At 48.5% G+C, this 17,241-nt stretch overlaps 1 protein-coding gene across 1 annotated transcript in view; it reads left to right on the top strand.

Annotated features, from left to right (window-relative positions):
- Positions 1–11,768: 11,768 nt before the first annotated feature.
- SIAH3 (siah E3 ubiquitin protein ligase family member 3) overlaps positions 11,769–17,241 on the top strand; it is a 51,317-nt gene continuing 45,844 nt past the window's right edge. Inside the window, exon 1 of the mRNA XM_039877252.1 lies at positions 11,769–11,915. Coding sequence (XP_039733186.1) covers positions 11,781–11,915 — 135 coding nt within the window. The 5' untranslated portion in view covers positions 11,769–11,780. The remainder of the gene's footprint in view (positions 11,916–17,241) is intronic.

Below are 17,241 nucleotides of genomic sequence, written 5' to 3'. Positions count from 1 at the left end.
CAGGTGGGCAGGGAGCCACGACTTGGAGAAATCACTGAGCGGGGCTGTCAGGGCATAGGGGACTTTTGCTCAGGGGAAAGAAAGGGAGGAAGGAGCAGGGAGTCAGCCTCAGAGCCCGCAGCCTGGTTCGCTCTGTCCTCCCTTTCTGTTTGAAAAGCAGCCGCGCTTCCTGTTTATACGGCATCGCACTTCTGAGCAAGGGAGGTACCCCGACCGTACCCCGACACGGTCTCGGCTGTTCCAGATCCGGGTGTAGCCGAGTCCTGTGTGCTCTCCCGCAGACCAGCCAGGTGCATCCTCCACGCCGACTCGTTTGGCACAGTTAGGATTGTCTGCTTCTTTGCAGATTAGGACCCTCACCTAAATGGCAAGGTAGCATGTTCGACCTCTGGTCCCCGGCCTAGCGCACCCTTTAGATAATTTCCTCTTTCACTTAATGTTGAAGACATTGGAATAAAGAGTTACTAGCCCCAGGATCGGTGGTGGAAATTGCTGCTTTGACATAATCCCTGGTTTCGGCTTAGGCCGTGCTGTGTCTGACTTTCTCCTAAAGAAATGTGCGGCACAAATAAAGCAAAACTGAAATCTGGTCCCAGCTGCTCCCCAAAGGCCGAGCCAGTTCCTGTCTTGATGGAGCCTGTTTGTCGTGCGAGGGACCCTGTGGGGTCACGTGCGGGAGGACCAGTGTTTGAGCAGCACCTAAGCGGCCCTGTGATGGTTACTCATGTCTTTCTGCTTGGCTAGGCCATGGCACTCAAACATTCGGTCAAACAGTATTCTAGATATTTCTATGAAACTATTTTTTCTGATGAGCTTAGCATTTAAATCATCAGACTTTGAGTAATGCGAATTGCCCTCCACATGGTGGGTGGGCCTCATCCAATCAGTTGAAGGCTTTAATGGAAAAAGACAGCCCCCCAGACTGCCAGTGGACTTGAACTGCTGCATCCTCTCTTCCCAGGGCCCCCGGCCTGCTGGCTCGCCCTGCAGACTGCAGATTTTGAACTTTCCAGCCTCCATAACTGTGTGAGCCAATTCCTTGAAATAAATCTAAACTCTCTCTCTCTCTCTCTCTTTGCCACCTCATTCCCCCTGTAATACACACACACGCATTTCTACCTTACCTACTGTCACTTTCAAATCCAAGAGAGCAAGCATAGGTGAACTCCATTTTTTCCCACTTTTCAAAGACATGTTCAGATAATAGACATGTTCTCGGTTCTGTGCCAAACTCACCACCCAGCACTAGCGGGGTGGCCTTAGCGCCCCCCAGGACAGAAGAGGAAGCTAAGGCCTGGGCTCCAGCCTTGCTGATGTGACTCCAGCTGAACAGTGAACAAAGCTCTGAGCAAGACCGGGGGTTCGGATGCAGGTTCCCCTGACTTGCCCAGCTCCCGAGTTCATGCCTTGACCCCTGTGCCATCCAGCCTTGCTGTATGTTGAGTGGCTCGGCCTTTGAGAAAATGTTCAGTTACATTTGGGAAAAGGCAGGACTCTAAGTTCTCTCTGCTTCCAAGGAGGTGAAAACTACTCAAAGACCACGCCAGCTTCTAAACACGTAGCAAGAGGCTCGGTGGGGAAAGGGAGCGAGGGCTCGCACTTTCTCCGGGGTTGAGAACGATTTAGATGCCGACCGTCTCCCACGGGCTGTCTCCGGGTCTCTGTCTTCATTTCCCGCTCCCATCCCTTTCTAAGACTCGTGACCCCTCAGAGCTGGGCTCCAGCCCGGCTTAAACAGCGCCTGATGAGGCTCTGCCTGACCCCTGTGGTTCCTTAGACAAAAACACCCCAGCACACTCCTCGGACCTGCTGTTCCCTCTCCCTCCTCCCTGCCACATTCCCCTTCTTCATCACCTTCCCTCCAGATCAAAAGATCTGGAGGCAGGAGCCAAGGCGAGGAGGAAGACGCAGACCAATTTCATCCCCTTCCTCTCGTCTTCCCTGTCAAGTCCAGACACAGTGGAGACATAATAAGCATCTTTCGACCATGTGAAGAGATGCTGCAGTAACTGTCACGAGAAAGCGTCAGTGTGTTTCAACACTCAAGGGATCACAGCTGTAAGAAAGCCCTAGCCAGCGCCGTTCGGAGCCACGGAAGGGAAAATGACAATCTGACAAGAGGCACGGGGTCCCCGTTTGATTCCGGGTAGATTATAATATGAAAAATACCATTTGCCTTTCATCGATGACCCTTCAAGAAGTATGTTCACCCAGAAAACATATCTGATATTTTACAATATTCTTTCCTACTCTCCCAGGAATGATTTACAGAATCATTCTGCCTCTTTATTTCTAGTTTCCCCCTCCCCCATCCTCTGCGATGCTAGAAGCAGCTGCTGTTGCCTTGGCAACGTTACAGAATAAACTTGTTGCTCTCGGACCATCTGTACCCAACCCGGGCCGTGTTGAGGGCGTCAGTTTCCTTTTCCTGTTTGTCATCTCCCAAAAGTCAGACTTCATCTTTCAGTTGCTGGCCATCCCGAAAAGTTCCACGAGGGCCATCGAGACCTCCCTACCCATCTCGGAGCTAGAAGTGCCGAGTCAGCCTGGATTCCGGTCTTTCCCGCAAGACCCTTAGTAAAATACATGCCTGTTACTAGGAAGACAGGACCCACCAACACATTACAGTCCGTTGGAGTCAGTCAGCGTTCTGGCAACAAACAGAATCTCGACGGACAGGAGCACAGGGCTACCACGTGAGCAAACAGTTTTAAAATAATATGCTTTTTTCCCCTGACTGTAGACATATTTTTACTAACTTATCTATTCGTCCTTATTCCAAAGGGATATAACGCAGCGATTATAAAAATAATCTTCACATCTTAAAATAGATTTGGAAAATACAAAACAATATTTAAAAATTATGAATAATCCTGCTACATTTTTTCTTTTGTGCTGTATGCTTCTTTAAAAAAATAAGATGGATTTGTTTTATAAATACAATTTCGTATTCTGATTTTCCCAATTTAATAGACACCGGGCATTTCTGCATGTCATAAACATTATTTGAAATGTGATTTCTTCCTGTCCTCTCCCCCATGGCTCACTCTCTCTTTGCAATGTATTTATTTGTTAAAGTAACCTTTTTTTTTTTTTGTAGAAGTTTTTTTCTGTAGAGTTTCTTCTAACCTGGATTCTATCGATTGGATGCCCACGTTGTCATTTATCATGTTCCTCTGTCCCCTATGCTTCCCAAATGTTGGCAACTAACTCTAGATGTCCCATTAGACTTCACGTCTGTCACTTTGGCAAGAAGGCTTCATAAGAGTTTTGTAGACTTCCCAGGAGGTACACAATCCCTGCTTGTCCTCTGTCACATCGGCAGCCATCGATGATCACTGCCCTGATCCCACACTTCATTAGGAATTTTGGAAAGGTGATATTCTCATTTTACCATCGTTTCTTCATTTTGTTAACTGGAGTACTTCCACAAAGAGAAGTTTCTCCTCATTAACTATTCCGTTATACTGAGATACAGCTCAGAGAGGAGAGTCAGGATTTGTGCCTAATTTATTCCCTTTATTTACCAGTTATCAATATAATGAATTAAGTGCCGAGCGTGATCCAAAGGGAACGAATTAGTTATTCTAGTATCATTATAAACGCATGGATTTAAACGAATTTGCTGTGTTTTAATACATAATAGCAGTGGCTGCGATTAATCATGCTCCACTTGCCCCGTCTTCGGCGGGCGGGAGCCTCTTCCCATTGCTTTCTGAATCCTTAAGAAGACCCTAGAATTTCTTTCCAGTGTTCCGTTTTTTATTGCATCCTTACTTTCTGATGTGACGAGATGTTCCAGACTCACTTTGAATATTTTCTGCTCCAGAGTTAGAGCTAGCCATTTCTTCAAGGAGATCTAGTTTCTTCGTTTTGAAATGGAAAAATTTATATAGGAACCACAATCAGATTTTAAGGCACTTATTTTTCAAGGGCTTTTCTGCGAACAGAATGAAGAAACCGCTTTTCCTCTCATCCTCCTCACCCTCCTCTGCCTGCTCCTTGACATAAAACACACTGTTGTAATTATTGCCATTTGCATTCAAGACTACAGTATTTTTCTTTGCCTTCATCCATCTTACTACACCTGTGGCTCCTCTCTCTTATGCCAATGACACCAACATAATTACTTATTTGCTTCATCAACAACACACACACACACACACATCAAATTACCCCAAAAGTTAATGGTTCAAAGCAATGGTAAACACTAATTATATCACTGCTTCCCAGAATCGGCAAATCAGAAGCTGCGTAGCTGCACGGTTCTGGGTCCAAGTCTCTTCATGAGATTACAGACAGTATGTCAGCCTGGGCTGCGGTCATCTTCAGGTGTGCCTGAGGCTGGGCCATCTGCCTCCAAGGGCCCTAATTACATGGCTCCCAGGTTGATGCTGGATGTTGACAGATGACCAACTGCTCTCAGAGGGCTGCTAGGGTCCTCACGGCATCATTTCTGGCTTCCCCCAAAGTGAGTAATTCAGGAGAACAAGGTATAACTGGCAATGTTTTTGATCAAGCCTCAAAAGCCACACACTGTCTGGTCTGTCACACTCTGTTGTTGTAAGTGATTTGCTTCACCTGGCTCGTAGTCAAAGGGGGAGAACGTTCTGTACCCACTGAAAGCGGAATGTCACAGAATCTGCGGGCATGGTTCTTCCCAGTCTCTGGCTGCACCTTATTTACATTGTCCAAAGATTCCTGAAATGTCTCATTCTTTTGCAGCATCAGCTTGAAGTTCAAGATCTTGTCACCTAAATCAGGTCCAGGTGTGGAGGAGACACCTCAGGTGTCCCTGAGTACAACTCGCAATCTAAACACCTATGATCTAAAGAGAAAAGTTGTGTGCACACACACACACACACACACACACACACACACACACACACACACACACACACACCATGCAATGGTGGGACGAGCATGGGACAACTACTATGGAACACCCCACTCCTTCAAAATACAGGAAAACAAGAGACACTCGGGAGCCTCTGACCCACACAGCAAAATCTATCAGGGCAAATGTTGAAGGTTCTCTGACTAGAACACAAAACCCAAGAATGAGTCTTCACAGCTCTCAACTCAGCCTCCGAGCACTTGCTTCTACTCCCCGGGTCATCCTTCCTTTTTGGTGAGAGGTGGTCCTTGTTTTCTGCTGAAGAGTTCTCACAGCTTGCTTCCTGCCTGTAGACGCTTCAGATCCAAGGCCTCTTATCATTTTATATTAACTCTGCCCCTTCCGATCCACGCTTGTGGTATTTCTGCAAGTTTACTTCTCTTAAAAACTTCATGGGTCTCCTATGATTCTTGTCATAACCCACTCAGACAAAACCATGTTCACAAACTCTTTCAAAATAAGCCCTTCTCTTCCTTGGGTGTCTACTAGCAGTGTTTTCAAGGCCCTGTCGGCTGTCGTTAATACTGTCAGCTTCCATCTACTGCTCAATTCCAAAGCCACATCTAAATTTTAGGGTTTATTATGGCTGCTCCCTGTACAGATTCTGCATTAGTTGTCTATTGCTGCCTGGCACATTATCCTAAAACTCTGTTGATTAGGGCAATGCAAACATTTATCATGTCACATTTGCTGTAAGTTAAGGACTCGAAAGCAGCTCAGCCAGGTAGTTCTGGTGGAGAGTTTCTCACAGAGCTGCAGGAAAAAGTTTAGCCAGGGCTGAAGTTGTCCGAAGCCTTGACCAAGGCTGAGGGGTCAGCTTCAAAAGGCGTCTCATTTATGTGGTTGGTAAATCGTGGCTGGCTTTGGCAGCAGACATTAGTTTCTTTTCGTACGGGCCTCTCCAGAGGGCCGATAGGATGTCCTCATGGCCTGGAGGCTGGCCCCAGAGCAAGCGACCCAAGAGAGCAGTGGGGAAGTTTCGGTTCCTTTGATGACCTAGCTTTTGAAGTCATGCATCGTCATCTCCACACATTCCATTGGAAGCAAGTCACGAAGTCTGGCTCGGTTCAAGGCATGGAGAGTACGCTGTGCTTTTGAAGGGGATGATATATTTTTAAAACACTACCACTAACAATAGCATCACTAAAAGTAGTTAAATTTTTTGAACCGTTTGTCCTTAGAGTCCATATATTTTGCTAAGGATTTATAGTCATATTGCTATGTTCCAAAGTCACTTAAAATTGTCCTTTCTGTGTGCATGTTTCAACAACTTGAAAAACAGTTGATTGATTTCATCTTGCTTTTGGCTTTGGGGGGATTTCTTTTTTATTTTTATATTCTAATTTTATAAAATAGTTTCAAGGTTTCAAAGTCAAACTACGGCACGAGGTGTATTCAGGGGAGCCCGGCTTCGTTTCTGCCGCCTCCACCCCCTTCCCTTCTCTCCCCTGTAAGTAACTTTGTTTTTAGTTTTTGACTTGCTCTTCCATTTTTAAAACATAAATAATAAACATATATCCCGCGTTCTAAGATAAATATTTACATGTTATGCACATGATCCTTCACATTTTTTTAATCTACTAGTATAACCTGAATTCATCCCATAGCGGTATTTGGAGATAATTGTGGGGGTTTTTTTATGGCTAATAGTCACCATTATATAGATGTATATAGTTTATTCCCCTACAGAGAAATAATATGGAAATCTCTAGTCTTTTACTATTTCAAATAGCACTGCAATGAATAGCTTTATGCATATGTCTTTCTGATTTTTTCCAGAAACATATTTTTATAGCTATAATGTATTCCATGTTGTAGATAGATGTGCCTTAAATTATTTAAATCTACTTCTGTTGTGGACATGTGGGTTCTTTCTATTTTTTCCTATAGTATAAGTGCTACAGTAATGATCATCTTTGTACTTAAATCTTCATCGACATTTCTGGTTATATTATAAGAACAGATTCCTAGAAATTTAGTAAGTAGGTCAGAGTTTTTGAACCATTTTAGGTAGTTGATGCATATTCTCAAACCGTTTTCAAGGGAAAAGCACAAGTTATGCTCTTGGAGACAGGAAGTCTCAGTGTCTGGCGCTGGAGAAATCTGGGTTCGAGTCCTGCTCTTACCTGTTTACTGGTTGAGTGACCTTGAACAAGTCACCGTTCCTGAACGACAGCTTCCCTGTCTGGCGGCGAGAAAGATAACATTTGTCCCATGGGGTTGCTGTGAAGAGAAAAGGAAAATGGTTAATGATAGAGGTACTCGAGTGCATGGGCCAAGCGTTTAGCACAGCGCCTGGCATACAGCACCCCAAGCCTTAAAGCGTTGTTGTTGTCATCACCAGCGAGTGAGAATCTCAGTCTCAGAGAATATTCATCAACAGTGGATATTATCATTTAAAAATAAAAAGTACCAACTTGACAAGTAAAAGATGATCTCTTACTTTAATTTGCATTTCTCTGATTTCTAGTTCTGTGAACATTTTTTTCATTGATTCGTTAATCTTTTAATTTCTTCTTCTGCGCGTGCTGTTTATACCCATTGTCTATTTGCTCTATACGATTTGAATTCTTTAAAATGCACGTACGAGAGTTCTTTGGTAGAAATACAAATCTTTTGTTGTCACAATTGCTGCGAATATATCCCCCAATATTTTGGATTTTGTCGATTTCAGTTGTTAGACATTACTGTGAAATACCAAGCTGAAGATTTCATGTAACTAAGTATTTCTCTTCGCGATGACTTCAGTGGACTTCTTAAATCTTTATGAAGTGCTTCGCTATTTCACAATGATATGCTCACCCACGTTTTTAGTATTCGCTGCATATATTTTACATGCAGGAAAAAAATGCACTGATCATAAGTTCACAGCATGAAGAATTCCCACGAAATAGACAGATTCATCGTATTAGTTTGCTAGAACTGCCGTAACTAAGTACCACAAATGGGGGGGGAGGGCGGGGACGGGGGGCTTAAACAAGAGAAATCTACTGTCTCACAGTTCTGGAGGCCGGGAGTCAGACCCTGGCGTTGGCGGGGCTGGTCCCTTCTGAAGCCTGGGACGGGGAGTGTGTTCCGTGCCTTCCTTCTCGCTCCTGGCAGTTGGCTGGTCATCTCCGGTGCCCCCGGCTCGCAGACATATCTGCTTTCACGTTCACGTGGCATTCTCTCTGTGTCTCCCCCTCCGTGTTCCAATCCCCCCTTTTTATAAGAACACTCATCATTATTAGATTCAAGCTCACACTAATCACCTCGCTTTTAACTTGATTATATTTCCAAAAGAAGGTCATATTCTGAGGCCCTGGGGATGGAGGCTTCAACATATCTGTTTTTAGGGAAACAGTTAACCCACAACAGGCATGGAACTAGAATACAGGTCAAAAAACAATATCTCTTGCCTTCTAAACCTCCTTCATGTCCCCTTCAGCCATCGCCCCACCAGAGTCACCATGCCTCTCATCTCCCACACCATGAATTACCTTTTCTGCGATCTTGACCTCCATAGAAACGGAATCACACAAGATGTACGCTTTTCTGTCTGGCTTCTCTACCTCAACATTGTATCTCTGAGATCCGTCCGCGTTATTGCATCGTCGCATGTAGCGATAGTTCGTCCTTTTCCATTTTCGAGGTGGTATTTAACAAAAAGAGAAAAAGAATAATTTGTCCATTTTCTCGTTGATGGATACTTAGGCTGTTTCCAGCGTTTAACTGTTGCGAATATAGTTACTGTGAAACTATGTTAGGGCTACATCGCAATGAAAACCTGGGGACAGTCTCTCGGCGAGCACATGCTCACATCTCTGTGGGGTCTGTGGAGTGGACTTTCTGGCCACTGGGGTATGCGCATCCAGCTTTAGTAGATGCACCCAGTTTTCCAAAGTACGTCCCAAAAGTATATGAGGGTTTGGGTTGTCCCACATTCTCACCAGCACTTTGGGTTGAGTTGGATAAAAATAGTTTTGATGAGAGGATGATAGTTGATGATAATAGCTCCTCATTAAAATTATTATGAAAACCAGGCATTGGGGCTGGTCATTTTACCTATATTATCTCATTCAGTCTTTCCACTGCTTTTCAAGGGAGTTCTTAGCTTCGTTTTACAGGCAACAAATCTAAGCATCAGGGAGATTCAGTTGCCCAAAATAACAGTGAGTAGCAATGTAGGGTTTGAATCCAAATTTGTCTGATTACCAATCCCAGAGACTTTCTAGTCAGGATAAAATGTCAATCTGGCTGTTATGGAGATGGAGGGGGAGCCCTAGGCATCCTGGGGGGTAGCCTGAGGGGATAGGTGTGGCTATTGTGTAGGGGTTGACTTAGTGGTAAGAGGTGGACACGGCTCTAAATCTCTACCTGAAGGCTAGTTTGTGTCACTCTACTTTGGGGACATTAAGCATGAGCATCTATTATTAGAGTAAGCTCCAGACGGTTCCCAATGGATGATTATTTTGAGGACTGATTCTGAGAACAGACAGGTGTGCTTAATATTCTAAAACAGAGTGACGTAGACCAGTTTTGGGATACAGAGGTAGAACAAGGGGCCAAGTCTGAGACCAAGGAAAAGAAACCACGATAGCATGTCCGTGGCACTGTTCACACTGCTGATATCAAAATGCAGTTCTTAGCCCCTCAGCCCTCGCTCCCAGGCTGGGTTTCTAGGAAACATCAGGAACTCTGGTCCTTATGAACATAGCAGGAGCCAAGTTTACCCTTGTGCCCTCTGCTTATATGGCACTGATGGCAGCATGAATATCAGTGGAGAAAAATTTCATGGAGCAGAAAGAGAAAATATGCTGCCCGATAATCACCCTTCCACCAAAGATGCCCGCTACCCAAGGTTGAGAGGCTGCTTTGAATTGGGCACTGGGCTGAGTACTTCCAACACATCATCTCAGTCTTCACAGTGACCTCAAGAAAGAAAAAAATCTTCTGTCACCTCCATGTGGCGGGTGTGGGAACCGAGCCTCAGTAAAGTTAAGAAAACTGTCTGAGGTTACACAAAGGGAGAAATAATAATACAATAGCTCTATTCTAACAAAGGATGGAGAAAGGGGGAAGTTTGGACATTTATGGATTAGGAGAAGTGTTTCTAAGAAATCTGTGGGATTACATGCTCATTTTTATTTAAAAAAAAAAACAAAACAAAACACTGACTGTTTTCCTCCTGAATACTGAAAGCTTATCTAGAAAATAAAAACTTCAGAAAAAAAATTCTGGTATTTTTACGAACATTATTTACAAACCATTTGATGACCGCGTGCAGGGACTCACATGCTATGAAAGGTTCGTGTTGATGAGGACCTGATCAGTTCGAATGTTGTCCTCTAGGTTCGTGTCAGCGCGATAGTTTTATAAAGTACGAAGCTTCCATTTTAGTTGGTGTTTGGCTTATTTGCCTCTTACAGCATTGGTTTGGTTTTAAATTCAAATTAAAACTAACGCCTGGGCTTCAGTAAACCCATCCACTTTTTTTTCCTATATTTTAATCTGTCATTGGCTTAATTGCCTGACCAGGTCACAGACGTAGGTGTCGCAGATGAACGTACACTTCCGCACATGACAACCCAAGCACTGTCGCCAGAGCAGAGTGAGGACCTTTCCAGAAGGAGCAGAGCAGTAGGCTCGCAAGTCTGGGTGCAGTTCACCCACAAGGCCACCCTCACTGGGTGCACTGGATCTGGGCCAACTTCTCAACAGAAGCACAACACACTCGACCCTCCTGCTTTGGTCTCAAAGGCTGACTAACCCCAGATCCCAGACCCCAGACTCAGGATCTCTTCGTCCAGAACCTGTGGTTGGGCTTTGCGCTCTGTCGGCCCATTCTGGACAGAGAGGGATGCAGTCTGAGAACCAGAATGCCCCCTGCCCGCCCCAGCACAGAAATGCGGGGCGCAGAGACACATGGTATGTGCGTTTGATCTCTATTTTAATGTCTCCAACAATCTAGTGGTTAATTAGCAATTTGCTGCCCACCAATATGCAAATGAATGACAAGCAAAGGTCCTCCGCATCTGTAATTACTTTGCTGATTTACAAGCCACTTTCTTCTGTGTTGGTTTTTCTCCGTGTGTGTACATTCGGGCATCAGGGATTTCAGTATTTTTAGAAGCGAACTTAGTGCATTTTATGCTTTAATATTTTCAGGCTTCAGTAATTATAGTATTATGGAGATGTGTATATATATTTTTTTCTTGTTTGGGATTCTTTTTTTTTTTTTTGAGTGAGTGGAGAGTAAGATTTATCAAAGGGCTGAAATCCAAATTGCAAAGAGTCAGAGCACAAAATTGAAAGATGCCCGTTTCTGCTCCTGCCAATTCCTTATCTGGAATCAGAGGCGTCGTGTAATACTTGATTTTCTCCCAAGCAGCTCTGGTGAGTCGAGCCACGATCTGCGTTATCCATCTGCCTACTTCGGAGCGGGCTGCTTTACTATTTGGCGGTTTAAACGCTTTTACGTTTTTGCCAGCGCATTAAGAAAGGCTCTCATGGTAAATTAAGTCAATTAATAAATGGAGACACATTAAGCAATCAATTTTGTCAGCCTATCTCCCCAGCATTATGTATGGTTGGCTGTAATCACAAGATAAATGCAATGTGCTGATCTACGGTAATGTTCAATAATACATTCTGGGCCAGGCTCGATTCATCAGGGAGTTTCAGTAGGGGAGGCATTTGTTATTGGCTGTCTCTGCACCTCAAGGATAACATTTCTGTCCTTTTGATTGGCCGCCTCACTGCTGCAAGATTCTACCGGCCTTATTTTGATGATGAATATGAAGGCACGCTAAGCCCGGCTGGAGCGAGTCTCTCCAAGAGACCCAGGACTTACCGCTGCTGCGTCGCCTTCCTGTGCCAAGGACCCCACCCCCCAAAAGTTGTGATGCTTTTCTTCACCCAGTGCTTTGGGGCTGTGTTAGATCTCATCCACCTCCGCTTTCAGCACTACAAGGCCAAACGGGTTTTCTCCGCCGCTGGGCAACTTGTCTGCGTCGTCAACCCCACGCACAACCTCAAGGTGAGCTGCTCCGTCCGGGTTTGGGCCCCACGCGCTGGGGGTCGCGCCTGCCCCCCGCGCGCGCGCGCGCGCGCACGCAGCGCCCGCGAAGACCGGGCCGCCGGTGCGGGGACCGCGCGGGTCCCCGGAGGGGCCGCCTCTGCCGCTGCGCGCGGTCTGGGTGGCTCGGCGCTCGCGGGGACGGCGCGCTGTTTGCCTGGCCCGCAGCAACTGGAGTGACAGCTAGTTTCCTCCTCCCGAGCTGTCAGCCTAAGAGAGGAGTGGGGCGCAGACGCGGCGGCGGCGGAGGGAGTGGGGGGCGGCCCCCCCTCTTTCCCTCATATTTGTGGGCCCGTGTTCCGGAGACGGGATCCGAAGAGTTAGTGGCCCGGATTGCCCCGGCTGCCCGCCCCCTCCCCCCGTGTTTGGAAAGGCAGGCGGCGAGCATACGGGCTCTGGAAGTCCCCTCCGGGCACCCCGAAGTGACGGACGGGGGGGCAGGACCCCTCCCCCCACAGCAGGAACCCCCAGGCAGGGACCTGGGAGTTGAGGGGGCTCCTTCTGCAAAGTGCTTCTCCTCGTGCTCAGACTCGGCGTGCGTATGTTTTGGGGGGCGGGGGGGGCCGGGGGCGCGATGAACAGCAGGACTTCGCGGCCTTTGCGCCCCTGCCCAGTCCGGAGGAGGTGGATTAGCTTCGGCTCCCGGCTGCCGCCTGGGGGCGCGCGCGCTGCGGGGGGCGCTGCCCTTGACCGCAGGGGGCCCCCCGAGCTCTGCCTGGCGCCGCTGCCTCTGCATCTGGGCGCTCCGGTCCATGCCCTTTGAAAGATCGGCCAAAATGCGATATCCGGGAGGACCGCACCCCAACTCAGCCAGGACTGACGGGGAAATGGAGGAAGAGCCGCCGGCGAGGGGCGGCGGGGAAGTGGGGGAGCCAGCGCGGCGCGGAGGACCGGGTGGGCAGGACACGGCCGAACTCTCCCCAAACGCGAGAGACACTCGGAGCCCTCCTGGCTCCGTCCTGCAAACGGCGGACGCACTGGGAGTGGCTTTGCTGGCCCCACGGTGCCCGAGCGAGGGAGGGGGAAGGGCATGTCTGCAGGGAGAGCCCGGAACCGTCTCTGTGAGGCTAGAGCTGTCATTCTGGCCCCTGATTGGGAGCAGGAAGAGCGTTGCTTGTTGCTCATCTCTTTCTAAACTCCCGTGAAGTCAGACTCTCCCCGATGGGGCACTGCAGGCCAGCGCTCATGGGTGCCTCCAGCCCTTACCCCTGGATTCCTGGAGGTCCCCTAGGAGAGGACAGCTGCCTGAAGCCCCTGGGGCCATATGTCAAGGCCAGTGCTGGGTAGAGGGGTGATGGACGGTTCTGGGGTGGCTGTGGTGCACCCACCTAGGGACCGAGGTTCCCAAGCTGTGACTAACAGCATCTCATGTGACGGCTCGCCCCTCTCTGTGCTCTGTCTTGCTGTCTCTCTGCCCCCTCATCTCACTATTTTTCTCTTCATGGCTTAGTTTCTTAAGGAGAATTCACCACCGGTCATCCTTGGCAAAGCAAGTGTGCGGGGTACATATTAACATATGATTCGGAATTCCACTTCGCGGCCACTTTCGAGAATGCGTTCGCACTCCCAGCATTTTGTCACTTTTCATTAGTGAGTTCCCTGTGGCTAGAAATTTTCTTTACTGCCGTTCCGCATTTCAATACATTTAAAAATTGTTTATGAGAGTTCGCATTTCCAAAGTTTGAATTTAAATGGTTCACTGACCACAGCTGGTGACGGAGGAAGAGAAGGTTGCTGAGCTCTCCGTGTGGAGCAGGGCGAAATGCATAAATTTTCAGTGATGTGTGCCTGGTATGGACGAGCAGTCCTGCTGCCTGAGCCCAGGAGTCCAGGGTCAGGGTGTGGGCCCTGGGTCAGCTCTGACCAGCTACGTGACCGCGAAAGACTCAACCTGTCTGAGCCTTTCCTTTCTCATCTGCAAGATGAACGTACGAATACCTATCCTGCCTCCCCCGTGCCTCGATGAGTTGAAACAATCCTAGAGGCGGATGTGCTTTATAACCCTCTCCTCCAAAAAAAAAAAAAAAATTATATTATTGCTCATAATATGTAGGAGTCCATTTGGAACTTCAAAAGTTGTCACTTAGAGCCATCAGCCAACTTAGGAACCATATAAGCAGCAACATAAAAATAGGTGACATATGCTTTAAGAGGCTATTTTCCAGGGCTCACTTTTTCAAATACATTCTCATTTGGCTTTTCATTCTCCATTTAAAAAAGAAAGAAAGAAAAAAAGAAAAACCACATAAGAGATTTTGCTCAGAAGAGCTTCACCGCAGGTAAACAAAGCAAGTTGAGCGCTGCTAATGCCACCAGGGGACGCAGGACTCACAGAGGCTGTGCTGGCAGAGAGGCCTCTGCAGCCCGGGCTGCCTCCCTGGAGGTTTCCATGAGCACTACATGCTCATCCTGGGTCCAGACGCCCATCGGACCACTTTACCCGCTGCTCAAGGCTGAGGGCTAACAGTCACTGGCAGAGCCCTTAACGGAGCGATTCTAGGGGAGCCTTACTGCCCCCATCGCTTAGATTAAAAGGTGCATAAAATCTCAACAGAAAAATGCCCCTTCTAAGCATCAATTTCCATAGACAGACCACAGAAACATGCCTTTGCGTGTGATAAGCTGTGATCCGCTGGGGGGGAAAATGCTGCTTTTAAAGAGCTGTGGCAATGTTGGCCCAGAATAGCTATTGATCCGCGGTGCTTCCCTGCACTTTGTATGACAGGCTGGTACATGAAATGGTGACCAAGGACAGAGGGACGGCAACCTTGCTTTCGATTTTCTGAGCGCGAGCAGCTACAAAGAGGGCTGGGAAGCCTGTGTTTTCCCTTGTGGGAGCTTTTCTGCACTTTGTCCTTCCCCGAGCTTTCCCGTGAATGCTGACGGTATTTTAGGACCTGAGGCAAGTGCCAAGTTATAATCAAAATTCACTCCCTGAGCAGAGAAAATCGTGTAGGTGCCATGCTCCTACAGGTCACCTTCATTCTCAGACTTACTATGGCGATTACTCTGTGACCTGGGATTTCTTTGAAGCTGATGCATTTCCTTCTAGACGGAAGGCAGAAGCCTTTCCAGGAATGCAGACCCCCAGGTTAAAGCCGTTACACCCCTTAATCCCACCCTAACATAAAAGGGGCGTTTGGGGTAACCGGCCTGGGTAAATGAGGGACTCGGCTTAAACAGGTCCCAGGCAGAGCGAGGATCCATACAGAGCCATCTCTGTGGAGTGCAAACGGCACTCGGCATTTCCTTGTGTCTGTCTGTCCATGGGGACAGCTCTGTGCACAGACGATGCCCCTCCCACCCCCCGTCCCCGCTGTTGCCACTTCCCACGCCATGAAAGTGACCGCCAAGGAGCCAGCGTGCCTGGCTGGCCGCCCTCTGCTCCTTCATGCACAGAGGTTGCTGAAATGCGGCCAGTGGGCCTCGGGCTGGCGCCAGCGAGGGCTCTGGCCCCTGGCTGGACGCCCCTCTCCCTTGTGTCGTTTGCCCGTTTCTACACCCAGAAGTCCTTCCGTCCTCTCCCAGTCACACTAGCTGTATCTATAATGCCCCGTCCTGGGCAGCCCTCCCTTCCTCTGCCCTGTCTCCAGAGGTGCCCTTGAGGGGACTGGCCAGTCCCTGCACCCAGGCCTCTCCAGGGGAGGGTCTGCAGTGGCAGCCAGCCCAGTGGGGTCCATCCTCAGTGCTTCCCAGGCTGACAGTGGCTGAGCCGAGGCCGGCTGGGCAACTTCCTCCTCTTAACCACAGCCCTCGATTAACCGGTGTCTGAAAGAAGGCGAGCAAAACCTCTCTGGGAAACTTCCCAGAAGCCCTCGCTAGTGCCAGCATCCTGGCTGAGTCCCACGGTGCCCTCCCCTGCCTCCGAGCCTGAGGGCGTAACCTCCTCATCTTTCCTGGAAGTCTAGCCATGTCCCTGTCCAGCCTCCCCAGGGTCCTTCTCTGCTGTCACCTGTTAGCCTGTGGGTTCACACACACACACACACACACACACAGACACACACACACGGTGGGAGGGACAAGTGGGATAATAATGGCTCTAAGTGCCTGACAGATACTAAATCTAAAGTTAGGGCGTTTTAGTACCATTACTTGAAGCATCCACATGCCTTTATTCTAAGACAAACCCGTGCGGGTGGCGTGTACTGAGCGGCGGTAGCGATGAGTGGGGCACTTGGGGCATCATCAAAGCAGTGAGTGAGGAGCTCGCTGGTTTATGGGATCATCTCTGGCAATCTCGGGCTCCGCTCTCACTAACCCCGCCTGACACAGCACCGCAGGCGGCCGAGGAGGGCTGGAGACCTGCGCCTTGTTCTGAGGGACTTAGAGGTGACCTTTGGAGCATTCAGCCCAAATGCTTATATTAAAACCGTTAAAGGCTCCTACGAGATTGTTTAATACCTAGTGTGTGGGTTGCTCAGTTCTGATGGATGGCCACCTCCCAGGGTCAGAGTCCCAGTTCCCTGGAAATGTCACTATCTTCTTCTTGTCACCTGGCCTCGAGCCTCTTCACAACTCGTTAGCACCTCAGAGGGTCCAGAAAGGGTCAGGGAGGGGCCGGCTGGCTTTACTCTCCAGGCTCCGCCCGACCCCAGCCGCTCCCAGCCCTTCCGTTTCTGTGGATATCGCATGACACCCCGCTCTGTGGGCGCTAAGCAGTCCTGGGGCTTTTCTGGTTCGTGGTGATTGCAGATGAAGCTCTGGAGTCGTGTCACCGGGTGACCTGAGCCCTGAGCAGTTGTCCGGTGAGCTGGTGACAGAGGGTGCTGGGACTGGGTCGCAGGGAGCCGACGACCCCTGCACAGCATTTATCCAGCAGCCCCAAAAGCAAATTTTATGGAACTCTAACCACGGGCCCTCCAGCTCCAGGACTGGCTGGAAGAAATTAGAAAACGGGTCCTGGAAGCTTCCTTTGAAATGCACAGATGTCAGAGTTATTTGGATGGCTTCTGGGGGTAAGGCAGAATACTTTTCTAGCAATTAATGGTAAGGAAAAAAATTAACTGCCTGTGAAGGTATTTTACCCTTAGCAAAGTCATCTTGACTCAAGCAACTCTGTTCCCCACAGGGAAAAGTTGATCCGTTTAGACATTAAATGTCACATGGAAGGGGTCGACCTGGAGAATGGAGGCCTGTCCCCCACGGGGGCGGGGGGACACCGGGGGGTCCACGGCTCAGGGCATGACAGGGAGAATGTCGGAACTGGGAAGTTAAATCTCATTTTACAGTCGAGGAAACTGAGGAAGTGACTCGGATTCAGTTGCCACGGCTGCTGTAGCGAATCACC

The sequence above is a fragment of the Pteropus medius genome, unplaced genomic scaffold, assembly GCF_902729225.1.
Source record: "Pteropus medius unplaced genomic scaffold, Ma_sr-lr_union100, whole genome shotgun sequence".
NCBI lineage: Eukaryota > Metazoa > Chordata > Mammalia > Chiroptera > Pteropodidae > Pteropus > Pteropus medius.
Note: the sequence above shows the minus strand (reverse complement) of the source record. Positions and strands in the feature narration are given on the sequence as shown.